The sequence below is a fragment of the Gadus macrocephalus genome, chromosome 10, assembly GCF_031168955.1.
Source record: "Gadus macrocephalus chromosome 10, ASM3116895v1".
NCBI classification, from domain to species: domain Eukaryota; kingdom Metazoa; phylum Chordata; class Actinopteri; order Gadiformes; family Gadidae; genus Gadus; species Gadus macrocephalus.
Genome location: NC_082391.1, coordinates 21,534,545 through 21,560,385, shown reverse-complemented (window position 1 = coordinate 21,560,385; position 25,841 = coordinate 21,534,545). Strand labels below are relative to the sequence as shown.

General features: G+C 44.0%; 2 protein-coding genes across 2 annotated transcripts in view; both read left to right on the top strand.

Annotated features, from left to right (window-relative positions):
* The window catches only part of sparc (secreted protein, acidic, cysteine-rich (osteonectin)), a 10,623-nt gene extending 899 nt beyond the window's left edge, over nucleotides 1-9,724 (top strand). Inside the window, exons 2-10 of the mRNA XM_060063219.1 lie at nucleotides 2,950-3,015; nucleotides 3,305-3,382; nucleotides 4,792-4,879; nucleotides 5,614-5,738; nucleotides 6,137-6,257; nucleotides 7,253-7,386; nucleotides 7,753-7,901; nucleotides 8,706-8,854; nucleotides 9,299-9,724. Coding sequence (XP_059919202.1) covers nucleotides 2,959-3,015; nucleotides 3,305-3,382; nucleotides 4,792-4,879; nucleotides 5,614-5,738; nucleotides 6,137-6,257; nucleotides 7,253-7,386; nucleotides 7,753-7,901; nucleotides 8,706-8,854; nucleotides 9,299-9,327 — 930 coding nt within the window. The 5' untranslated portion in view covers nucleotides 2,950-2,958 and the 3' untranslated portion in view covers nucleotides 9,328-9,724. The remainder of the gene's footprint in view (nucleotides 1-2,949; nucleotides 3,016-3,304; nucleotides 3,383-4,791; nucleotides 4,880-5,613; nucleotides 5,739-6,136; nucleotides 6,258-7,252; nucleotides 7,387-7,752; nucleotides 7,902-8,705; nucleotides 8,855-9,298) is intronic.
* Nucleotides 9,725-12,452: 2,728 nt separating this feature from the next.
* On the top strand, nucleotides 12,453-22,428 carry g3bp1 (GTPase activating protein (SH3 domain) binding protein 1). Its single transcript, XM_060063215.1, has 12 exons — nucleotides 12,453-12,610; nucleotides 14,825-14,941; nucleotides 15,481-15,562; nucleotides 16,391-16,564; nucleotides 17,342-17,432; nucleotides 18,409-18,502; nucleotides 19,318-19,573; nucleotides 19,817-19,921; nucleotides 20,169-20,286; nucleotides 20,599-20,724; nucleotides 20,859-20,968; nucleotides 21,099-22,428. Exons 2-12 carry the CDS (start codon nucleotides 14,847-14,849, stop codon nucleotides 21,327-21,329), a joined length of 1,482 nt encoding a protein of 493 aa, XP_059919198.1. The 5' UTR covers nucleotides 12,453-12,610; nucleotides 14,825-14,846; the 3' UTR covers nucleotides 21,330-22,428.
* Nucleotides 22,429-25,841: the final 3,413 nt, after the last annotated feature.

The following is a 25,841-nucleotide window of genomic DNA, read 5'->3' as shown; positions in this document are numbered from 1 at the left end:
GTCACCATTATACATGTAGTCGCGTTTCGCCACAATCTGGCCTCAAATCTGGATTAGTAATGAATGGATTAACTCATGCAAATAGTACGGTTTCACATTATGTCACGCACATTCCGAGCCTCCATCTTGGCACTATTTCTCAATTTTAATAACAATACAACTGGTTGCTTGCTTACTCTAGAACGGTCGGTCCAAAATGTCCCATCACATCATTTATACTCGATTTTACTAGATCCGAATGAAATGATGGATGTCCTACGTGTCTGTCTACCTACCTCCCCGGCTACATGCACGCACTCATCATGCATAACCAGAGTTGTCCGCAAGGCTTGGCAGAACTTTGAATGAAGCTAATAAGTTAGTCGTGTTCTTTGCGACAGTGGCTTTGGAGGGAGGACTGAATGGAGGTTTGGGATATTTTAGCTGGGAGACTTGCAAACTGTGGCTCACTCTTGCTGGTTTCTCTAATTTGCTGAGCTTAAATCTATTTACCGTTTGACATTAACTCATTGAGAACTATCAGAGACACACAGTCTTCTTTAGGCTCCTCCTGCTACGTCATGGAGCATGAAAGCAGTTCAATGTTGAACTACCCTCCACCGTCAGCCTTGTTCAAAGACACTAAAGGCAGGTATTCTATGCCTTTCTTTTAACAGATGCCTACATCCGTACTCAGGCTTCAAAGATCTTCATCATTTTATGACAAGCTGTTCTTCAGACTAGAGACAGCAAGAGTGAAGTTCTTCCCCGACCCTCTAATTACTCTGACCTTGACTATTCCAGCCAGTACATGTAGTAAAACGTTAAGGCTAAAGAATGCTAAACTGTAACTCTGTTAAAGAGATGAACGGAAATTTTAAATCCAAATTTACTGTTAAAAAAAACATTGAACGGAAGCAAAGATGCAAAACATATGAGTCCTGCTGCAAGGATTTAAACTAAATTATAAAAAAGTATAAAATGTGTCCAAGGGTGTAACCATTCGCAAAAATCTATGATGTAGGGCAGAAACATGTCTGTTGCTTCAGGCTTCAAAAACAACTAAGCTCTGTCAACAACTCCCAGAATTACTGCAGGTGCCTTGTGTAAAGTTCAGCACATTTAACAGCACCTGTCCCATCTTCTTATCCCATTCCACACAACCCCTCACAAAAACATGCACATTCATTGACATACATCCTTGCAACACCTTTAAATGTCAAGCCAATTTTCCCAAATCATAATTAAGTTAATTCTGAAATCGCTCATTAACCGTGAGGACAAGTTCAACACCTGTTCAAACAATGTTCTGGTATTCTCATAACGATCCCGCAACTTGTTAAGAACTTCAGTGTTCAGTGGTTGATGTTTGCTGTCAGTTTAAATCCTCCAAAGTCCTTGCCTTGGGGTCAGGAATTTCCACCAGTCTCTTAAGAAGATGATCCCCTTTTAGGATCCCCCCAGGTGGCTTTTAGCCTGCAAACTATGTTGATTGAGGTGTATTGAATGTAAATGTTAGTGTTTGCTACTACTTACTTAACTATTCAGAATTGTACAACTTAGTAATGCTCAAAGAACATCACCATTCTGTGACTGTATTACAGGGAATCTAGAGACATGACTTTACAGGGAGGAAGGATACATGCAACCAAACAAAATGATTTGATCCATAGTCTCCATGTCCCCTATCACCCCTATTTACAACAAGTCCTAAGATCCCCAGTCCTCAACCAGGTCTGGATAGAACATAGCATCAGCTATGCAGCAACATAATTAGAGTTTAGACAGAGAGAGAGAGCGAGAGCGAGAGCGAGAGAGAGAGAGAGAGAGAGAGAGAGAGAGAGAGAGAGAGAGAGAGAGAGAGCCCGGAGAAGAATGTGTTTCAACAAAGAGCTCTTCTGTTTCATCTAGTAGATTCAGGGAGGAGGAGAGGAGGGTAGGTAGGGTATCATGTCTCCCGACAGTGGTTGTCCAGAGCTTGTGGTCCTCAAACCAAGAAATGGCACGTAACAGTGCAGAATGTCCCTTCCATTCCACCACAAGCCGAGTGGAGTTAGTTGAAGTTATTTGTTCAGTCAAAGCCTCACAGTAACCACATGATGAACTTCTGTCCCCCCATTTTGTTGTCCTTAAAAGGTTTAATAGGATCTAGGTGTGGGGAGCCATAGATAATGTCACTTAAATATAAATACATATTTTGGTAATGTAGAAACACTGCACTCTTTCTGTCAGAAAAGGGAAGAGGGTGGGGATATTTCTGCCCTTTCAAAAATAAACTGTTAACAAGGGTGCTCGTTTTCTAATCATCAACAGTTATTTAGTACAGCTAATTAAGCAGAACTTATTGGGTTGGGGTTGGGGAATTGAAACAGAGGCAGCACATACAGAGAGTTAGCCTGGGTGGAGAGTTGAACTGGGTGCCTGGTGAGAGAGAGAGGCGTTAGGACACAACAGTAAGGACTTCAGACAGTCTGAGCTCCCAGTGAACGGCAGCAAACACTGAGGGGTTTGTAGACAGAGCTGGATGGCTTCCATCCTCCACTATGAGATGAATGAGTTGACATATTCTAGAGGGCTGTGTTGGTGGATCCCCCTCCGTAGAGGAATCTAGAACTTGGTCACGCAAGGTTTCAATGAGGCACTTTAGTGTTCCTTAATAATAACTTAAATCATAATCATAATCATTTTCCAAATGAAAGACACTTAAGAAATAGTTTCCCTTAAGATATTTTGGCTATGGGTCTGTTGTTTGTGTGTAGTATATGTTTATTTATGTTTTTGTGTGTCTCTATATTTGTGTGTCTTGAGGAATGTTCTTGGTTTTTAAAATAGTGTCTGGTTTCTAGTTCGTAACTGACTGTGGTTGTTGATTGGCTACTGAAGGTGGGTTCTGGTTGGCTACCGACAGTGGTTTCTGATTGGCTACTGAAGTAGGTTTCTGATTGGCTACTCTCTGTGTTTTTCTGTTAGACTCTGAGGATGAGGGTTTGGATCGTCGTCGCCCTGTGCCTGGCTGGCCACGCCATGGCTGCTCCCGTGAGTTTACTCTGTGTGTGTGTGTGTGTGTGTGTGTGTGTGTGTGTGTGTGTGTGTGTGTGTGTGTGTGTGTGTGTGTGTGTGTGTGTGTGTGTGTGTGTGTGTGTGTGTGTGTGTGTGTGTGTGTGTGCATCAGAGATTTTCATTGAAGAACATTTCTGTGTATTCACAAGTGGGTGTTTGTTCACGTGTCAATATGTAAATGTGTGCGTGTGCGTGTGTGTGTGTGTGTGTGTGTGTGTGTGTGCGTGTGCGTGTGTGTGTGTGTGCGTGTGTGTTGACTCCTCAGACAGAGGAGGAGCCCATCGTGGAGGAGGAGCCCATGGTAGAAGAGGAGCTGGTCGTTGAGGAGTCTGTTCCCGAGGAGGTCTGTTGCTAGCGGTTACAAGAGGAAATCACTCTTTCATGATCAAAGTTCTTCAAAACTGTCTTCTGTGACTCTTAATAGCATATTATTGTAGATACCACGCAGTCCGAATAATGTGTTTGCGGTCACCCGGTCTTTGTTCTACTATGGTATGGCCACCATTGTGATTAATCCATTATGTCCAATAGTTTACTCTCTCCTAAAATTAAATAAATGCAATCCCAGTATCAGGGTTAGGGTTAGACAAAACTAACTATGGATTCAAGAATATTGAAAATCATCTCCTCCAATGTTGATTTCTCCAAAAACAAAAGCTATTTCAGAACTTTCCATCTCACTTTAAACACGCTCACATGAGTGGGATAATCTTTTCTATTGCATCCCAAATTCGTTTATTTGCACAAGGGACTATTTTGAGGTCCAGATAAGCAGCAGCCGAGTACAAAAAGTGATTTCAAGGCTTCAGTTAAGAACAACATTGTTTCAGTTGAAACCGATTTTGGAATTGTTCTTGATGCAGATTTTGGATGGAAATTTACGTTGGCAAAGTAACAATGACACAGAATCTGTCATAAATATCTTGCCATTGTTTTCACGATTATCGTGTTTATAAAAAGAGTTCTAGAGTCACTAAAGACTGCAAACAGTAACATAACATATAGTTAGTGAATGCATTGTAAATGGGTCTTAACGTCCAGAAGGAAACTGTTTTAATAGCTTCCTGCCACCAAGGATCCCACAAACATTAAATATTAAATATAGCCAGCGCGCCAGAGGGCTGTGAGAACACATCTCTCTCTCGCTCGCTCTCTCTCTCTCTCTCTCTCTCTCTCTCTCTCTCTCTCTCTCTCTCTCTCTCTCTCTCTCTCTCTCCTCTCTCTCTCTCTCTCTCTCTCTCTCTCTCTCTCTCTCTCTCTCTCTCTCTCTCTCTCTCTCTCCCTCCTCAACTTGTTGTCCTTCAGCGAGGACTCTTAGTGGTTTGATTTTTCCTTCAGGGAACCAGGGCTATTTCAGTGGTCAGGGTTAAGTGGACTTTGCTAGACAAACAGCACTGAAACATCAGATCAAATCCTTTAGTGTTCATACAGCATGTTGCATCCTATGCAGAGCGGGCCGCCTTCAATTATGTTTGCCAAACACATTCTTTATAGTCCGTCTGTAGTAGGAGTCAACAGTGTTTTGTCTCAAAGGAGGGACATCGGATTGAACAATCTCCTTGGAAAATGTTTTCTACCATCTTCTGGGACAGAAGTGAATTATTTTCCTTAATTAAGAGTCCTGACGAATCGCATGAGGTCGTGGTCTGACCGCCAGCTGTTTGACGCATGACCTATCTTATGCTGTCGTTGTGATGTCACCCTGAGGTCATCACTCCTCTCTCTGACTGCTTCCTGTGTGGTACCCCCCAGGAGACCACGGTGGGCATCAACCCTGTGCAGATTGAGACCGGCGAGTTTGACGAGGCCATCCAGATCGAGGAGGACTTCCCAGCTGAGAGTAAGTACACGTGACCACACATACACACAAATGCACAAACTCAAACACACAATCCCACATGTTTGCATTCACTTCAGCCAACTCCACAGACGGCAGCCGTGATTTTTTTAGCGTTGAGCTTGGTTAGTTGACAGCTGTGTTAGCCAGACATTTACCCTTCGGCCAACAGTAGTAAACTTTAACATACGTACACTACATGATGGTACGCCGCCTTCCATGCTGTTTGATCTGAGGCACCTCTCGGCCCAGCTCTGCAGGAGGACCGTCGTAATGACTGACTCTCCCAGGGGAGGGCTGTAATCGTCTCTTCCTCTCGGGCTGCAGTCATGTATTTGAGCAGCAGGCCACAGGTCTGCGGCCGCTGGCTTCCTCTGCGGTGCCAACACTTATGGCTGCCAGTCATTCCTGGCGTAAACAAAATGGGTTGATTTAATATAGAACAGAGCGGAAAGGCAGTGCAACCCAAGTGGGGGGAGAAGTAAACATGAAATGAACATGAAAATATGAAACTGATTTACTAAAAGATCAAAGTAAGTGAGTTGTGGAAACATTCTAGAGGGCGGAAATGTACGAGAAGGAGAGTGTCAACTGCAAAGAAGCTACATATAAAAATAAATAAAATATTTTAAAAAAGATTAGGAATATATTATTCTTGGTGTGTACTGTCAACCTGAGCTAAATGTGAGAGCAGAAGGGCTGTACTAATAGAACGTTGTTCCGTTGGTTACCTGCAGACCCCTGCTTGAACCACCACTGCAAGAAGGGCAAGGTGTGCGAGATTGACGAGGAAAACAACAGCCCGATGTGCGTCTGCCAGGACCCTTCAAGCTGCCCCGCTGCCGCCGGAGAGTTCGAGCATGTGAGTTTGATTCCCGGGTTAAACGGTCAAACAGTCCAAATGAAACGCTGTGTGGCCCGACTTTACAGCTTCTTCGCACTTTATATGCCTCCTTATTTTTTGCAGAAACAAGTACAGACAAGCATAACTCAATTTTTGGTTGAACAATGGGAAAATCAACACCATCTGTGTTCCAGAGACTATAGTCCCCTGTATTTTTACATCTTTAGGCCACTTATCTAGTTTAGTATACTAGATAACTGTAGTAAACTATTTAAGATTGAAACCAGAAAAATATTTTCAAAACCTCTGGCAGATCTCACTTGATTCTGACAATGTCGGGGCTTTAGTTGAGAATACAAAACCTAAAAATACGACAATAAAAGGTATTAATCTGCCCTCCTCTTCACCGTGTCCAGGTTTGCGGAACCGACAACAAGACCTACGACTCATCCTGCCACTTCTTCGCCACCAAGTGCGCCCTGGAGGGAACCAAGAAGGGACACAAGCTTCACCTTGACTACCTTGGAGCCTGCAAATGTGAGTGAGACAAAAAGCCTGGTTCAGAAGGTCCTAAATCCAGACATATTTCAGCTCCAGCCCGGCACTGACCTGTACTGGTCTGGGTTCTCCTTCTGGCCAGGCTCTAACATCATATCCTGAGTTGTTACATCACTTCCTGACCTAGTCAGCTTGTGTGCTGTTGTTGGAAGCACAAACACTAATAGAAACGAGACGGAAAGTGTTCTCTTCTCACCAACATTTAGTATTCCTTCACGTCTAGGTGTCATGCTTCTCTCGTGGAATAGAATGGAATAGAATTGAACAGAAAATCGTTATCTTTGAAGTGTAGTCTATGTACGACCTGGGGGAGTCATGGAAAAATGGGAGGAGCCGTAGGGGGCCCAGCACCTAGCGCTACCCTGACAGGCTTCAACACGGCCCTGGGAGAATCTGCCCAGACATGCAGTCCTCCTCAGGGCTCTCGCTGGAGCTCAAACCCAACTCCCTGGTGGAGAGTAGGGGGTGGTGAGATGGGACCAAAGGGATAAGATGGAGAATTTTTTGCTTTTTAACAAAAGAACAGCTGGATTTTTATTTAATAGTGGGATATTTTGTATCATGTTCTCAATTTAATTTCTCACTATTTTCCTCTTGTTATTGAGACAGAGACATGGTTGGCTGAATGGTTTTTGGATTCAAACCCTAATGTCCACAGTGTCAATAAGCAAGATGCCTTAAACATCCTGCTCTTTAATCTAAATCTATTTAAAAACACAATTCAAAAACAAGGATTCACGATCCCATGTTCCTTAACTGTATGTTCTAACCTAACTGTCTCATGTTCTTCGAATGTACCTGTATAACCTATTACTGGTCTTCTACGTGTTCAACTGTATGTCCTATAGTGTTCTATGTGTGTTTCTGTATGTCCTGTATCTGTATCAGATTCTATGTATGTTACTGTATGTTCTATGTATATAACTCAATGTTGTAACATGTAGCTGTAACTTCTTTGTGTTCTCTGTGTGCAGTCCTGGAGACCTGTGTGGACGCTGAGCTGAGTGAGTTCCCCCTTCGAATGAGGGACTGGCTGAAGAACGTTCTGGTCACTCTGTTTGAGCGCGACGAGGAAAACAACCTGCTCACCGAGAAGCAGAAAGTCAGAGTACGTCTGAGTACCTTCATACTCTCTGTACTATTAGTACTAAAGGAGTATTACATGAAATAATACTAATAACTATTAGAGAATAAGTATTAGAGAATCACTAATACTTTAGTAGTCTGAACATTTATTACTCCTCTGAATACTATGATCCTCTTAATACTGTAGTCCTCAGAATACTGCACTCATCTGAGTACTCCAGTACTTTAAATACTACTTTTTATACTAGTACTAGTACTAGACATTAGTTCACTGAATGCTCTAGTACTCTAAATACTCTACGCCTCTAAAGGCCCTGGATCCTGAATACATCCTCCGTGTTGGCCGATGTCTGGCGAAGCTGTAACCCGGGTGTGTTCAATGGTTCAGGTGCAGAAGATCTACGAGAATGTCAAGCGTCTGCAGTCCGGAGAGCACTCCCTGGACCTCCTGGCCCATGACTTTGAGAAGAACTACAACATGTACATCTTCCCCGTGCACTGGCAGTTCGGAGAGCTGGACCAGCATCCCGCCGATGGGTAGGTTCACACCGAGTTATGAACACGCATTCTTATTAACAGACATAGACAAGCATTAACCTTCCCACACACACACACGCACGCACGCACGCACGCGCACACACACACACACACACACACACACACACACACACACACACACACACACACACACACACACACACACACACACACACACACACACACACACACATTATGACAACCGTACAAACATGGCGATATGTGAGCAACTTATATGTTTATTTCCCATGTACTCTGGAAGGTATATCTTGAAGGTTAATAAGGATGTAAAAAAGATTAAGATAAATATATCCCCTTCCTCCCTCCAAATAACTGTCACCACAAAATTGCAGGTTTTATGAGTGTAAACAACAGAGAAGTATTAAAGCAGTACAATATTATTCTCTGTGTAATGGTGATGTGGCAGTATCTCAGTGGTAAATATCCATTTAAACTTGATGAAACCGGACCGGTCAAGGCAGTGGGTTTGCGCTGAAGCGCTGGCCATTTGACAGACACCGGTTTGGGTGTTTTCCCTGGCAACCAGCGACAGGAAATGACATCATCACTGTCCATTTCGCCAGTAGCCCTGGGAACCACAGCTGTCTCAGTCAACCCATCCTAAATCAAAACATTAACATCATATCATTAAATAACTATTAATTTGATAAATAATAAATCGTTATTATATTTTATGCATTTGCCCCATTATTTGCATTAATGTAGCATTAGCAAATATCTTAGAATTCAATGTGTGTACATGCGTCTGTGTGTATGTTTATGTCTGTGTGCGTGTTTGCGTAGGTTCCTGACCCACACAGAGCTGGCCCCCCTGCGCGCTCCTCTGATCCCCATGGAGCACTGCACCACTCGCTTCTTCGACGAGTGTGACGCCGACAGCGACAAGTACATCGCCCTGGAGGAGTGGGCCGCATGCTTCGGCATCAAGGAAGGTAAGGACACACACACGCAAGTACACTCACGCAAGTACATACACGCAAGTACACAATACACACACACCACACACACACACACACACACACACACACACACACACACACACACACACACACACACACACACACACACACACAGTACACAGACATCAGCCAAAGATCTTTACTGAATTCACCTATCCAATCCAATGGTTGTCCTCTTGACTTGTAGACTATCATTTGGGGCCTAACTTGGACAGGATCCATAATTCTATACTACTGAGTAAATACGCATATATACAGAGTGTAGCATTGGCAATGCATGCATCCATAGTTTATGCCAATGTTCTCAGTAGTATAGCAATATGGGAACATGTACAACACGCGCACACACAATCTCAACAGAAAAACACCATCTTGTGATCTGCTCTCCCAACCCTTGTCTCTTTGTTCCTTCCACAGAGGACATCGATAAGGACATGGTTCTGTAAGACAGTCTTGGCGATTCCTGGTTCCCTAGTAAATTAAAAAACCCAGTAATGGTGCTAACTGCAGGTTATTTTTGTTTTCTATAACAACCTCTCCTACCTATACCACTAAAGCATTTGTTAGAATAACTAAAGAAGTGCACAATCTGTACACACCCAAGGTGTTTACAAGCAGCTTCCATTCATTGGTTAAAATCAAACTCTCCACAAAGACAATTCAAATGACTTTAAGATTAATAACATCAGACGTAAATGTGTTCTGTTCTGTTTGTCAGCTCTGTACCATATCTAATGTGTTGGTTTTTTGGTAATTCTTTCGGGCAATTATCTGAAATAGAAACAAAACATCCTGCAAAGAGACCAAGTTGTAAAATTAAAAAATAAAGTTTTAAATAAATAATTCCCTCAGCTTGCTTCCTGACCTCGGACTAGATTGGTCCTCTTCTGGTGGTGCTGTTTTTTTTTGTTTGTGCGTGTCCTTGTTTCTTTGGGTATCTCTTTTTTGACTCGACTACTGTTTCCCCTCATAAAGTCAAGAACCAACCTTTTTTTATTATTTTTTAATATTTGGAAAATTAAAGAAAAGATGTATTCTGTGACATCATTGAAGGTGGTAAAGAAATTCAGGGGTAAATTTTGCATAGAGTCAAACTCACGGGTTTTTGAGTTGACGCTTTGCCCAAAGGCCCGCTTGGACTTTATGACACTCCAGATATACCGGCATTGATATTGTTTCAACATGTTATAATTAGTAGACGATCTCGCAGGCTGAGAGATTTACTTGCTCTTGAAATGTTTCTGCTGATATCTGCCGTGCATCGTTGAGGCACGACAGAACTATTTCTATGAATAAAGTACTCCAAAAAAAACCCGCCATCTCCGTCCTCATACCTTCCTGTCCAGCTCGGCTCCTCCCACGGACGAGTCCGGGCAGGGCCCCACTCACTGACACACCAAGAGACGCCATGGAAACAACTGCTGAGCTCTGATTGGTTGGTTTGCTAACGGGCCCTATCCTATTTTACCACCAGGGGAAATCTATCCTCTAGTGACATCACGAATGGATAGATCAGCCCTAGCAGTGGGTCAAGTCCACTTGGTAGGCTGGTCAGTTGCTCTATCCATCATGCAGTTGCGTGGACACTCCCCTTTGTGATGTCACTAGAGGGTAGATTTAACACTTTTAAACTCTGAACACATATTAGGTAGACACACATAGCACAATGCACGGTGGTGCCAAAGCCACAGAAAGCGCAAAAAACGCCCAAATATGTGCAAATAAAATATAGTCTTTTGTTGCCCCTGCCAGCGTGACATTGGACATATGGTATGATCCAGATGCCTCGGACAACAGCCTTCCGAGTTGCAATTGGGGAAAATCTCCCAGCTTTCTTGCGGCATTTCACAGAGGAAAACCCTCTTTTGGTCGGGCCCCTTCTGAATTCTGAGAGAACACCGAGTTCAGTGATGACGCTCTCATCAAAAATGCCTGTGGCCGTAAAGAGATTCATTTTCTCTGTATTTGTACCACGTTGGTCATTTTAATGTCGATTTTTAATGCTCTTACACACTTGATTACATTGCTTCTTTATTCCGGTCACCAATTTATGCAGTGCACGATCTTGCTGTGCTTGCAATACAATGTAAAGTTGTGTTGTTTATTTTTCAAGCTGGTTTGCTATGAGGCTAATGTAGCTAACAATAAACAACGACTCTTCAATTTATGACACAATCACAAAGACGAACGGGAACGCTATATGCAACTTGGAAGGCTGGTGTCCGAGGCATCTGCATCACACCATCAGTCAGTTGTATTCCCTTCTATTCAGTTGTTTATCTGAGGCTTTTAACCACAGTGACATACAGTGAATTCAGATACATATCATTACAAAAAAGGGGGTTAGGACATCTTGCTCAAGGATATTTACAGGTATAGTGCAGACATTGGGATACAAACCCAGAACCCAGAACCTATCCTGAAAACTAGTTTGAAAAACGTTCAGGAACTTCAATAAAGTAATGGTTTGGTAAGTATTGGGTCTAAATAATTGTTATTAAATCCTATGCTCCTCTCTCTCAGTCCTGAAATATTTGTATTTACTAAGCCGGACATCGTGAGTAAAGTCAAAATTATACTCAATAGGCATAGTATAGTGCAGTTTAGTATTGTACACACTGTGCTCTGCTACATTCTACTGCCATATATCGTGCAAACTGTTCTTAGTTGTAGTGTGTACTGTAAAGTGTTTTACAGTGAGTCTTTATACATGTCTATACCGGTTATTCAATAGCTGTGAGGAAGAAAGACCTACAGACAAACAGACAGACAGACAGACAGACAGACAGACAGACAGACAGACAGACAGACAGATTGGGAGGAAATTGGAAGTGAGGGATAAAAGATAAATGGTTATAGGGAAAGAGAGGACCTAGTTACCATGTTTCCCTGTGTAGCCAGACATTAACGTCAAGAATTTAGCACAACTGTGCTGCATGGGTCGCTCCCCTCCCCCTATCCACATCCCCAGCCTACTGGGGAGGAGACGTTCTCCTCCTCCTCCCTTTCCTCCTCCTCCACTCTCACTGAGGGCACTAATAATACAAATACAAATACAAATACACCAGACAACAACACAATCAAACAGCAGATAATAACACTAGCTAACACAAAACATTAAATGTTTCCAGTAAATATATATATATAGTGTCTAATTACGTAACATACAAAAACTGGCTTTTTTGTATGTGGTTGTTTGTTGGCAAGATTACCACCATTTAATTGTACGGTAAATTGTTATATTATATATCTTGCTTCGCATGTTATGGGGAACATGGAGGTTAGTTTGAAAAGTGCCAAGGACGATGACTCATCTGGAGAAAAATAACCGAAGTCAAAATTTCTCTGAAATACTGTTGTGTCGACCCCAAGTGGTTCTGTTTCGATGGCACAGATCTGGCCGGCTTGGCGTTGAAACCATGGACCTATTAAAGAAGGTTGAAACGGTAGGCGTCTTTAGCCAGAACAAGTGCTCCCAAAAACGCTTTTGTTATATGATTGGCCAAAACGGGGCAAGCAGGTAGAGGCATGGCCAATCGGGGTAGGAGATATTTAGTGTCTGATGTCGTCACTGCTACTGATTTGTGGGTATTTTATCAAGCGCCATTTTGATTGGGTGGTGTTTTTATCGTAGAAATCCGGTCCCATCACGTTGTCAGCCGCTAGTGCGGAGGTAATTCAAAGAAATCCCTCCTTACACAACCTACAGTTTTGATCATTGACCCACGGGTAAGTCACGTAGGATTATAAAAAAAATAGCAATGCATAATGTAGGTCGATTAATTCGTGTGTGGTTTATGAACGTGAATCTTGTTGGATTTACAGCGGGTTTCTTATTCAAGGATACGTCTATAGTCTGGCTTCACACTGCGGCTGTGGCCTTAGCTTGTAGCTCAGCCTGGTGGCGTCTAATACGACTAAATCTATATTTCAAAGGTTGTTTTAAGGGATCACTTGCTACAAGAACCAATTGATTTTAATTCACATACTCGGTAAACTTTATATGAAGTCATTTTTTCCCCATCAAAACCACACTGGGATGCACGTTCATTCTCCTGATAACCCGTGTATCCCGCACACCTCTTTCACCGGCTCCTGGATGCTAACCGGTAGAATCCTAACCTTGTTAATGCACGCATATACGAAACGATTTAATCCAAATCGCTCGAACGAATCTCATTGCACATTATTTACACATGTATCGCTCCAGACATGTAGAGCCGACTTGCTATGATACCGGGCCGTGTGGTCGTTGGGGAGTCCCAGACACGTGCTGGGCTGGTCGTGGGATCGGATCTGTGCCTAGCCTAGTCCGTGAACATTAGCAGGCCGGCTAACATGCTACATGTGATTTAATTGGACATGGGGAACATCACGTATATTGGCTTGGATATGTCCCTTTGGTGGGGATCGGCCCATGACCAGAACGGTGTTTATGCTTTAAGGGGATCGTGTAACGTATATCATGGCCTTTGTCTGGCTGCCATGCTTGCACGTAGTCTGATGCATGCTGCACGTATCCTGATTCACGGGTGTCGTTGATGTGCTGTTGAACGTGTACTGATCCGTTTAGATGGCAATCAATCATATTTTGCACCCCTTGTCTGTTGGCAATGTCTGGGTTTGGCAATCACCTGGGGCTGGACAAAGCTGTTGAGGGTTTGATTGTTTAAAAATACAGCAGATGGTGAAGTGTGAACAGGTGTGGTCCTGAGATTAAGATGGGTTTGGCAGTAAAATGCTTGTTGTGCTCCTGACGTTTAGTTGTGTAAAGTCTCTTGCACAATCCCAGCGTTTGCAAGTCAAACAGTTAAAATTCCGAGCTAACATAAATTGGTTTGTTATGGAAATTCATCAGGTTGTTCTTTTTAATTTCTATTCTCTCTATTGAAACGAGTGTCTCCAAAACCCTGGTCCAAGTGGCCATCACACGAAGCAGTGCTACTGGGACCGGGTAACCGAGAAGGCAAAAGTAATCCTTGTTTCTGCCTGGACAGAGTTGTCAGAGTTTTAGGTTGTATTCCGAGTGGGCTTTCTGGTGCGCCCCTACGCTGGATTATGAAAGTGCTATCAGACATCGGCTGTGATGTGGAAACATAACATTCCACAATGACAGAGCTTGTTCAGGCCTCAACCTAAAAATATGAATGCAGTCATCGGCCGGTGGCACTTTGCAGCCATGAAGGCGTCATATACTGTCAGAAAGTTCTAGAAAAGAACCCCAATTTAAATTACTTTTTTGTTGCATAGATTGTTCAGTTTTTCTGGAAATTCAAGGAGGTTGTTTTTGATTTCATGTTGTCAGATTAAATGGTGTGTCAGTTATCCCTAGGAGGATTTACCCCTGACACTGAGGAAACGACCGTTATATCTAAAGGTTGTCATAGCAACCGTAAATGGCTACACCCAAGCTCGGCGTGACCATGTTTTAAACGATCATATTTTCTTGTAGTCAGTCGGCTGCTGCCATTCAGATTTGGTAGAGCTCAAGTTGGGATTTCAACTGACTCCAATCCCACATTATGTTTCTTGTTCACATGGTAATCAAGTTGGAGCAAAAAAAAAAGTGAGGTTACCTTGCATTATTTCCAATATTTTCCATGTCCAATCATGTCCCTATAGAATATTTGGGAAGGGTGAATTAAACTGAAATATTACACGGGAGGTGTATGCAGATGACTCGCATGCAAGAGTGTTAATATGGATGCTTGGGTGTGGCCGGATCACGGCAGAGGTTTCTGGTTGCTTGGTGGGTCCGCTATCCTCTCCTGCCTTATGTATAAAGGCATAAAACCCAACTCTATAGGCCTCAGCTCCTTATCAGAGCGGAGCAGTGAGCTTGTTTCCCCATTACATTTAGAAACATTAAATATTGTTTTAATATATTGCACATAATGTCCTGCTGCGTCCCTAAAGCTGTTTTCTGTTTATCTCCCCCCTCAGACTTTTCCAGCTGACCAAAGAAATGGTGATGGAGAAGCCCAGTGCCCAGCTAGTGGGGCGGGAGTTTGTGAGACAGTACTACACACTCCTCAACCAGGCTCCCGACTACCTGCACAGGTAAGACCCCCGCCTGCTGGACAAGGAACCACCAGGCCCCGCCGAAATAAGCTGAAGAATTCATAGTCAATCTAGCAGATTCCCCTCTCCCAGAACAACGTGTGCTGCACGGCCGAGTTCCAAAAGGACAACGCTGAAACAAATGCACGACACCGAAGTGCAAACGTCACAAAAACTTGATGTTTCTAGGGCAGGTTTTTCTGAAAAGCTAGGGAAAGGTTAGCTGGTTTAAACTTGGACCTATGTCCCTTACAACAGAGCCAGTATTGGAACATACAATCGGATTGGCATAACGGAAAAAAAGCTACAATCTTAAAAATACATTCAAAAGGGACTGCTGAGCTATGTGGCAGCCTAAAAACGACCCATCGTACGGTAAAAGGTTCCATTACGACAGGAATGGTCTTTCTCCACATGGAGCCCGAGATGCAACAGAAATAATGGCAAGCACGGCCTGCCACCATGGGGCATGTTGCAGACATTTATTGTGGATGTAAAGATCTGTTGTGAACGGCTCCTTTCTTTATTCATCGGCCCAGGTTTTATGGGAAGAACTCGTCGTACGTCCACGGCGGGCTGGATGGCAACGGAAAACCTGTGGAGGCTGTTTATGGTCAATCTGTAAGTGGGCCGTTCTCGCCCCAGCACCCCTGGATGAAGGATCTGAGATACTGCACTGCAGAGCTCTTCCATTTCACCTATTCCTGCTGCTATAAATCAATTTTTGTCTTTCTCTCCATTTATATTCCCCTTTGTCTCAGTTGCTCCTACCTTTTCCCTTTCCCGCTTTCTTATCCGCTTTATTTCCAGTTACCTAGGCTCCATTCTTTATTTGTCATCTATTCCTCTTTCTCAGTCTCTCTTGCTCTTCTCTCTATATCCCTTGTGCTTTCTATTTTTCTATTCTCATCTGTTCATTTCTTTATTTGTGTTGACTCTCCCTGCTACCCTCCAAGAATGTTCCATCATATTGAGTCTGCTTCCCTCCCAGTATGTGCAACCATACTGACAGTTGTTCCAGAACATTCCTTGGCAGGATTACTCCTGTCAGACTCCATATTTGGCTTTACCCGTAGTAACCCATCATCTAAACCCCAACACTGAATACATGCAGTACTAGAACTCATCTCTAGGATGATATAGTAGTTCTGGTAGGTCTCCATCTTCTCTGCTCTGCCCCCTCAACTGCAGTGTCTCGCTGGCTCAACTCCCAAGTTCACCCACATTTGTATCCCCATCCCACAAAAAAAAAGATGTTTAAACAGAGGGATTGCCTGCCAACGCCGCAGAGACGGAAGCCATTCGGAAAAATGAATTTATGTTAAATACTTTTTATCACATTTGAACACCATCAAATAGCCGGAAATATGCCATTCACCCTGAAGTGCGTTGGCAAAATGTTCCAGTCGAGACGCTAGACTCATCGGTGCTCTCCGTTCCCTTCTCCAGGAGATCCACAAGAAGGTCATGGCTCTGAGCTTCCGTGACTGCCACACCAAGATCCGGCATGTGGACGCACACGCCACCCTGACGGAGGGCGTGGTGGTGCAGGTGATGGGGGAGCTCTCCAACAACATGCAGCCCATGAGGAAGTTCATGCAGACCTTCGTCCTGGCACCCGAGGTCAGTTGAAGTCACTTCCACTGTCTGATGACTCTGGATAAATCTAGTATCACACTGGTTTACAGCTCCTATTCGCGTTGATGAGGGGATGAAGTCATCTGAATGTATGTTTTGTCTTAACCTGCTGCTTGACTATTAACCCATTGTCCTAACGTGCAAAAAAAAACTGCATTGAAACGTTAGAAATGCAGCGCCCTTCATTTAGAGGGATGTTAATAAATCAGTCGGCTATTATACACATACCTTGCAGACCTCATTCTTCCCGAGAGATTTGCCGTGCTTTCGGAGGAGGTGCGGATAATCTATCCGTAGACTTCATGCGTGTACCCCCACATGATCCCAGGACTTTGAACCACCGACTCCACGTCCAGGCAAGCCTGGTCTTCCAGAACAGTCCTATAGTGTGTACTGTTGAAGCCGGCCCCATCTTTAAAATAGCCTACTAGGCAGCAACCTTTAGCAAGAAAAAAAAAAAGTAATATGGTTAACTAAAACTAAATGCAGACTTGGATCCAGATTCACTCTGGTTTAGTAAAACAATATCCTTAGAATAGACCCAGCTGCACTCTGGTTTAGTTAAGCTAGATGCAGGCCATGCACCCCAGAGTAATGAAAAAAACGACTTAAGCGTTATTACTTGCATCAAAGAATTCCTGGACTATACAGTTACTATCCTCAGCCCATGATTAGTGACTTTGAGCTGTTGAGGGTTTGTTGTGCATCACAACTTCTGCCTGTCCATACAGAACCAGGCTAATGCGCATGTTCTTCCCACAGGGAACCGTTCCAAACAAGTTTTACGTCCACAACGATGTGTTCCGCTACCAGGACGAGGTGTTCGGTGATTCAGACTCGGAACCTCCAGAAGGTATTGTACCTGCAGGGTCATCTCATCAGAGCGGTTTGTCGGGGACCTCACCTGGCAAATCACCCAAGGTTATATTGGAGCTGTTGGGTTTTGAAGTTTGGCTTTATCGAATTGATTTATACATCATTTTTTAACAACCTCAATGCACGCAGTGCATTTGAAAGTAAGGGAAGGAAGGATAAGAATGTTAGTTGGTTAGGTTCAGATACATTCCTAGTCTGTTTTACATAGTTTTGAATGATGACTATATGCTCTGTAAGGTGACCTTGGGTGTCTTGAAAGGCGCCTCTAAATTAAATGTATTATTATTAGTGTGAGGTGAAGCTAAAAACTAACGGTTTTGGTTGATTAGTGCATTGGAGCAGAGTGCATCTGGCTTTCATCTGTGGTCACATAAAACACCTGAACCTCAAACGGAGCATTACCAGGGTGTCCGCGCATCCTTAAAAAGTCTTAATTTCATGTTTCTAAATTTAAGGCCTTAGAAAGTCTTTCATTCGTTACAAATGTCATATGCTGGTCTTAAATACTGTAACTGAAGGGTCTTCAATCTGTCGGTGCAGGACTTTTTTAAAAAAAATTCTCGTGGGACTTTTCAGGAAGGACATGCTTAAACTGCACTTGTACTTACAGCTTTTGAACCAGAGAGCACTGAGTATCACTTTATGTTCAATAAACAGACAAAAAGTAAACCTGAATGAGTCTCATTGAGTGACACACATGCTATGCTTGGGTTACAATACAGCATTCAAGGTGGTATTAAAAAGGTCTTAATTTTGACTTGCTGAAACCTGAAGATACCCTGCGTTACTGAAAACCTCTAAGCTCTTGGTTGTTTAAAGTTACATTTCTCAGTCGGTGTTATTCTCGAGTGTAACACGGCCTGTTTTTTTAACAACTGGTTCAACACAACTTCTAGAATGCGGTCTTTGTTTCCAAATGTGGTTTTGACTCTTGGTACTTGGTCTTTCTGCAGAGTCTGAGGATGAGGTGGAGGAGCTGGAAGAGCGGGTTCCCTCCCCTGATGTAGCCCAGGACGATACGTCTGCCTATTACGATCAGACCCCCTGGTACGGAGCCCTTTGGATCATAACTGCTATACTGATTAGTAATGTCAACACACCCTTTTATCCAAATCCACGTGGTGAATTTGTGATGCAGAGGAATGCAACAAGCATGAAGGGTTTAACATGCTTACAGGTATACTGTATTGTGTTTAAACTAGTGCTGTCAAGCGATTAAAATAATGAATCGCATTAATGTCATAGTTAACTCGCGTTTAATCACAAATGTTTGTTCTATGCTAAATATCCCTTGATTTCTTTGTCCCATTAATTTTTCTCATTTTAATGCTCTTATCAACATGGGGAAGTGCATCGGCTTGCCTTGTGCAAATGTTTTTTTATTGATAACAACATTGGCATATACTGATCAAAACAGGACGATACAAAAAAAAAGCCTATAGTGCAATTAAACGATGAACATACAAACATACTGCCTTGAACATAGCAGTCAGGCTACTGCTTCTTTGTTTTGAGCCAAAGAAAAGAAAAACTATTATTTTTTTTAATTTTTTTTTAAATAAAAGAATTGCGTTAATCGCGCGATAAAATTAACGCTGTTAAAATTGGTTTGCGTTAATAACGCGTTTAACTGACAGCACTTGTTTAAACCCAAAACATCTTGGCATACATCAAGACGAATCCTATCCCAACCTCCTACAATACAGTCTCAAACGGCAACATTTAAACAAAACATTTTGCACAGCCGCGTATCAACTCCTATTATTGGGTCGAACCCAGTTATTATGTAGGATTGTATTGGCGGAGCCCAATGTCAGATCAACGTCCTCGGTCCTGGATCACTAACGGGCCGTCCCCTGCAGTCCAGAGCCGGTGGTCCCGGAGGAGGAGGAGGAGGAGCTGGCCGTCAGCCCCGAGCCCGAGCCAGAGGCCGAGAAGGAGGCGGAGTCGGGCCCCGTCGACCTCAAACCGGAGGTGGTCCTGGAGCCGCAGGCGGAGCCCCACGCTGCAGAGGAAAGGACGGAGAAGAACCCCACCCCCGCGCCCGCCGCCGCCGCCGCCGCAGAACCCGCCCCTACCCCCGCAGAACCCACCCCCGCCGTCCCCGAGGAGAACCGGGTACGCTGAATGAACCGCTCAGACTGTCCTCATCGAGAAGTAGATTTGCGCTGATTTTGTTTAAGGTGTTGGTGTAACTACCAGGTGGTAAGTCGTGAGTATATATGGTGACGTCCCAAACGGCCATTTAAAGAGACGTTCAGTAGATTAAAGGGACCACTCTCGGACGATGCATCTCTTTATTTCTTTATCTCGGCTCCAGAGGTGTGAAATGACGCGTGTTCTCTTTGTGTCCTCTTTCAGCCGTTCTCCTGGGCGTCGGTCACCAGTAAGAACCTCCCCCCCAGCGGCGCCCTGCCCGTCTCAGGGATACCGCCGCACGTCGTCAAAGTAGCTCCCGCTGCACCGGTGGGTCCGCTCGCGGGAGGCCCTTGTGCAGCACAAGTGTGACGCTCGGAAGCCATTTGGAGTTTAACTCCCTGGTTCTAGAAATGCAATTTTGGCTCGGCCGTTGTTCGGACCAGGAGATACCGTCTGCGTGCTCGGCGCGTACTTTCCTTTGTCGGTGGTTCCTTGCTTTCCTCTGTCGTTTTCACTTTAGTGAACACATGAATAGTGCAATGCTTCACCTCGCGCTCTCTCCTCGCTCCCTCAGGCCCGAGTGGAGGTGAAGTTGGAGTCTCAGACAGCAGCACAGCGGCCACAGAGGGACATGAGGCCCCGGGAACCCAGGCCTGGAGGGCCCCCGCCGGTCAACCGAGGGCCACGGCCAGGTACACGGCTCTCAGCATCACTAACGGCATCACTACTTGTTGGGAATACCGCAGTAAAAAAAAAAAAAGATGGAAAGTGCATACTGTTGCATCAGGCAGGTGCTCTCCATCCACCTTGAAGATATCTTTGTCTTCCTGTCCCTACCCCCCCCCCCCCCCCCCCTCTCTCTCTGTGTCCCTGTCCTGGTGTCTTGTGTTACATATATCCAGTGTCTGAGGGGGATCATGTCTCACCTTGAATTAACAAGCTCGCGTCTCACGTGAAGCTGTGATTGGAGGTTTCTGACGTGTGTGTATGTTTGTGTGCCTCAGTGCGCGAGGGCGAACCAGGCGAGCCCGAGATGCGGCGCATGGTGCGGTACCCTGACGCCCATCAACTCTTTGTTGGGAATGTCCCCCACGACGTCGACAAGTCGGAACTCAAGGAGTTCTTCGAACGTATGTACCGGCCATTCTCAGGAGTTGCCGAAAAGTGCCTTTTTGGTCATGCAGTTCTAAGACACTAAGCTCACCGGAATCATGTCGTCATGTTGGTTAATTGGACCGTATCCCCCTCTTCCGCACGTGTGCAGAGTACGGTACAGTCCTGGAGCTGAGGATCAACAGTGGAGGGAAGCTACCAAACTTTGGCTTCGTGGTGTTTGACGACTCTGAACCCGTGCAGAAGATCCTCAGCAACAGGGTAAGAAATCGACAAATCTCTTTACGGCCTCGAGGTCAAGGGTCAGGGACGTGTGAGTAACCGCAGTGTAGAGTAAGTGCCGTCGTCGTGGTGTTTATAACACCGTCCTCTACCTCCCCTCTCTCGCCAGCCAATCAAGTTCCGCGGGGACGTGCGTCTCAACGTCGAGGAGAAGAAGACCCGCTCGGCCCGCGAGGGCGACCGGCGGGACATTCGACCCCGGGGCCCGGGAGGTCCCGGGGGCCCCAGGGAGAGAATAGGCGGAGGCGGACCCCGCGGGGGCATGTCCCAGAAGCCCAGCTTTGGCTCCGGCCGGGGCGCTGGTCCCGGGGAGGGACGCTACGCCGGGCCTCGCCAGTGAGGGAGCCCTCGTTGTGTGTGGTGGTGGTGGTGGTGGTGGTGGTGGAGGAGGAGGAGGGGCCCCCAGCCTGAGATGAAATACTACCAGGGGTTTACAATTGGTCCCAAACGTTGTTGTTTTTTTGTTTTTACTTGTCGGGCGCAGCAGGTAGACGGACGGGTCGCAGTACAGTAAGCATGGAGTCAGGTGCAGCATCGAGCCAGTCCAGCGTCAGAGGGAGTGTTAAGGCCCCGTCTCATTTCTGCCCCTTACCCCTCCCCCTTGTTTTGAAGGGGGAAGGGGTAGAAATGGGATTGGGCCTTAAGTGTCTCCGTGGCGTCACCCCCCCCCCCCCCTCCCTCCCTCTCTTGACTAGCCCAGACCGAGCTCTGCACACTACCCTGTGGTACTTGGTCCGAGTGTCCTGCTTAGTATTTGACCCTGGTTTGGTCCGAGGGCCTCTGCTACTCACCCCCAGCACCTGCTGAAGTCTCCCGTCGGTCTCTCTACATCTCTCTAAAGGAAGATGGCTGATGTTCCTTTCCCTCCCTCGTGCTACATCCCTCCTTCCTCTCCCTCCAACTCTCACCGATCACCTGGACTTTCTCCGTTATATTTGTTCCTTTTCTCTTATTTTTATTTTTCACACCGAACTCAAAATTTGTTAAGACGAAGAAACAAATTAAAAAAAAACATGCATACATGGGAATAAAAAAGGATAAATAAAAGCCAAAACTACTTGAATTGGGGATTTAAGAACCCAGATGTGTTCGCGTTCTCTCCCTGTTTCTTAAAGGAACGTGTACTTTACTGCTTGAGCAATCCTGTGTATTGCTGCCTCCATCTGACTCGGATGGACCTGTCCTGTCTGTCATCTATCTGGTTTGAGAAATGGAAAACGGTTGAGCTGTTGCTGTTTTTGTTTTTGTTTTTTTTATTTAGTGGTCTGACTCGTAAAGGCCCCGTTGTTGACGGCATTTGAATGAGTCCTGGAGTATGTATCAAATCCTGTTAGCCTTCTACTACCGATGCACTTCATCAATTTGTCATGTTTGAGAAAAGAAAAAACCAAGCTTACCCACCGATGAGAGAACTAAATAAAGTGATTTACTGTTCTAAACATTTGTCTTGTGAACTAATTTGAGTTTTGGGGGGTTGTGTTTTTTTTGGCTGAAAAGTCATACAACCTCAATAAATTCACATTTAATGGTATATATGCGGGTGGTAAAGGAACCTTTCTCCTAATACTATATTGGAGTTAAAAAGACCCCTCAATTTGCAAGGCTAACAAATTATACCTTTTATTTAATTTTCAAATGTGAGCCTACCACATAACCTTGGTGGTACATTTTGAGTTGTATTCAACCATAATTCAACACAAAAGATGGTCCATTGAGCACACAGGATCTACAAAACTTGTCATCAGCCGAGAGGTACTTGGTAATTTGAAAGAAAAGAGCATCTTAAAACCTACATCTTGCCGGGTGGCTCTGTGATGCAGTTTCTGCACAGTATTGCTGGCTTCTTAATGGCGCATGTAGGACAGTCGTTTTGTCGCACTCAGGGACACCAACGTCTGTACTTTTATGTTTCAGTGAGTTTAAAATCCCTCGGGACAATACTGTCGGACCTAATGTATTCGCTCGGGCTACGTGTGTGTATGTGAGATGTTTGTGTGAACACGTGACGGTGTTTTCTGTGTGTCCGGGTGTTAGTGTGTGGATTTGACCACATTTCCCTGGGACTTGTAAGAGAGGGACCTTTTATTTTTTATTAAATAATTCTCACATCTATACGTCATATGAATATGTAGGCCTACCACATTATCCACATATACTTTATTTTGTGTTGCCTCATATAGTAGCGCTAAGGATTTTATTATTAAATAATCCTTACACACATCAATATGAATATGTACCACTGTTATTTTGTGTTGCCTCATATCGTAAGGATTATAATCTATGATGGTGAAAGACGTAAGGCAGAGGGGCTACTTGATGCATTTCGTCGTGTGCACGTGACGTCACCCGATTTCTATTTCTGAATCTTCAATTTAGCTTTTTCTATGTGTGATGTGTGTGTCCAATGTTTGTGTATGTGTTCGAAAATGCGTCTTGTTTGCTTTGGCGTTTGTGTGTGCAAGCAATCAGCCACTGCTGGAGCTTCAGTCTAATTTGTGGGTCTTCATGCACATCACCTTCTAAAAGTAAAACATACAACTCCAGAGAGCAAGATGTTCTGGCAAAGTATTACTACAAAGGAGATGTGTCTATACGATTATAAATAGTGACTATCTTGTGAACGCTCTCTGTCAAGCCCAAACATGAATTAATGATGCAATATAATAGTATACAGTATATTCTTAATTTTTATTATTATTTATTTTAATTTTAACAAAATGAATATCTGCTATTAAGTACCACTGTTTGTCTAACCACGTTTGCGCCACATCATTTTATTTAATCACAAGCCGGCTAAGTGACTTGTCAGGTTATAATGTCAACATGTAAATATGTTGTTGGCTTTAATAAATGCATCGTGACATTGAGTGAAATAAATGGCGTTTACTTTCCAGAGACTTTCCACACACTGTACATCACTTTAAATTAGATGCAGACAGTGTTTTGTGTGTGTGTCTCAGTCTGTGTGTGTGTGTGTGTGTGTGTGTGTGTGTGTGTGTGTGTGTGTGTGAGCTTGCAGGCGTTTATGTGAAACAGCATGTAACCTGTCAAAATCACCAAGAAATCTGCCCCTGATCAGTGTAGCGACTGGATCAACATGGCAAACAAACAAAAGTATTTTGTAGCTCCCACAAGATGTTGATGTGCAGAGCGACAGAATAATCATAGAATGAACACAACCTGTGGCAAAGATTTTTTCATATTTTTTTTTAATACTTTTTCTCGTCATTACACAGATCCTCTAGTCGAGAAACAGAAGTTATCAGATCAAACCCGACAATCTCGACAATATGTTCAAAAACAGGTAAAGAGATTTTTGTTCAGAAAACCTTTAATCGTTAATAGAATTAGTATTATGACACATTTCAATAAATATTTCGATATATACAGAAACAGCAGAAACGCTACATTCTTTTTTCTCTTCAAATCGCTTCACTTTTTTGTACAAGCCAAAAATATCTGCCATTGTATTGATATTCATGCAAAATATTGAGTGTTTTTTAAGATTAATGAAAAATAAAACGGATTTGCTGTACGTTTTCCCATCCTGCTTCGAAGTGCACTCATACTCTGAGCTTCGTAAATTGCAAATTAAACGGGTCTACTTTGTAACAATGCGTACACAACAAAAGCAAATAAAGCTAAATTAAGGCCATTCCAATGTGTGCAAAAGAAAATAAATGAAATATTTCGTAACGATAATATCATCAACAATTTCTTTCTTCACTGCAGTATAAGAAGACACCGTGTTTCACCGTGGCCCTCAGTTCCATAAATAGAATAAAACTCCAACACAAGCCCCCCAAAAAAAGGAATCACTAAAATCGATAAACCATACCATGCTAATTGATAAAAATCGTGTCTAAACGGAAAGTCATAAGCCCCGCTCCTATACCCTGGCCTCCCCAAACCTATTTATTTTGTTTAGTTGGTACATTTCACATTGAAACTTTACCCTTTAGAAACCCAGTTGCTAGGTCTATCTTGTAGCATGACCCCCCCCCAACCCTACACACGTGTGTACGCACGCACGCACACACGCACACACACACACACACACACACACACACACACACACACACACACACACACACACACACACACACACACTAGTATCACACCCCGCCCTCTTCCCCAATACAATTATTAACAATTAATATGCAGATGAGGCCTACAGGTAAAAGCTCAATATTTTCTATGAAAATTCACTGCTGATGAAGTCGTCATGGAAAATGGCGGTTGAATGAATGCACAATATGCGTAGGTCCTTATTCATTTGCATATTCAACCCCATATGGCACATTAAGATATGTACGTATGCTTTAGACAGGGCGGGTCGGGAGGAGATGGTGGGCTCTTCCCCTCCCCCTGCCCTGCAATGTTTATGGCACGGAGACTCAGATATGAATCATTATAATTGGAAACTGCACTTTAGCTCATCGCCCGCACGGAATCGCCCCGTCAGCTGAACTGGGCAACGCGGGCCACTCTAGACCCCAGTCCTCCGCCTTCCCCTCCTCCTCCTGGCATATTGAATGAAATGCATAGTTTTGGCAGAATCGATTACCTCATCCCCATCCCAGATCCCCCATCCCCTACCGCCACCACCCCCCCCCCCCACCCCCATCTTCCTCCCCAGGTTGTAACGCTGGAATGTGGGTTAGCTTAGCTTCTCGTGGCTAATGGGTCTTATGCTAGCATGTGGCTTAGCCCTTGGGGTAACTTCTACATGCTACAGGGGAACCGATGCAAAATATACATTTATATCGAGGCAAATCCTGTCTTGTGTGGCACAGAGCAAGTATAAATTAAACTTTTTTTTCATACATATATATATATATATATATATATA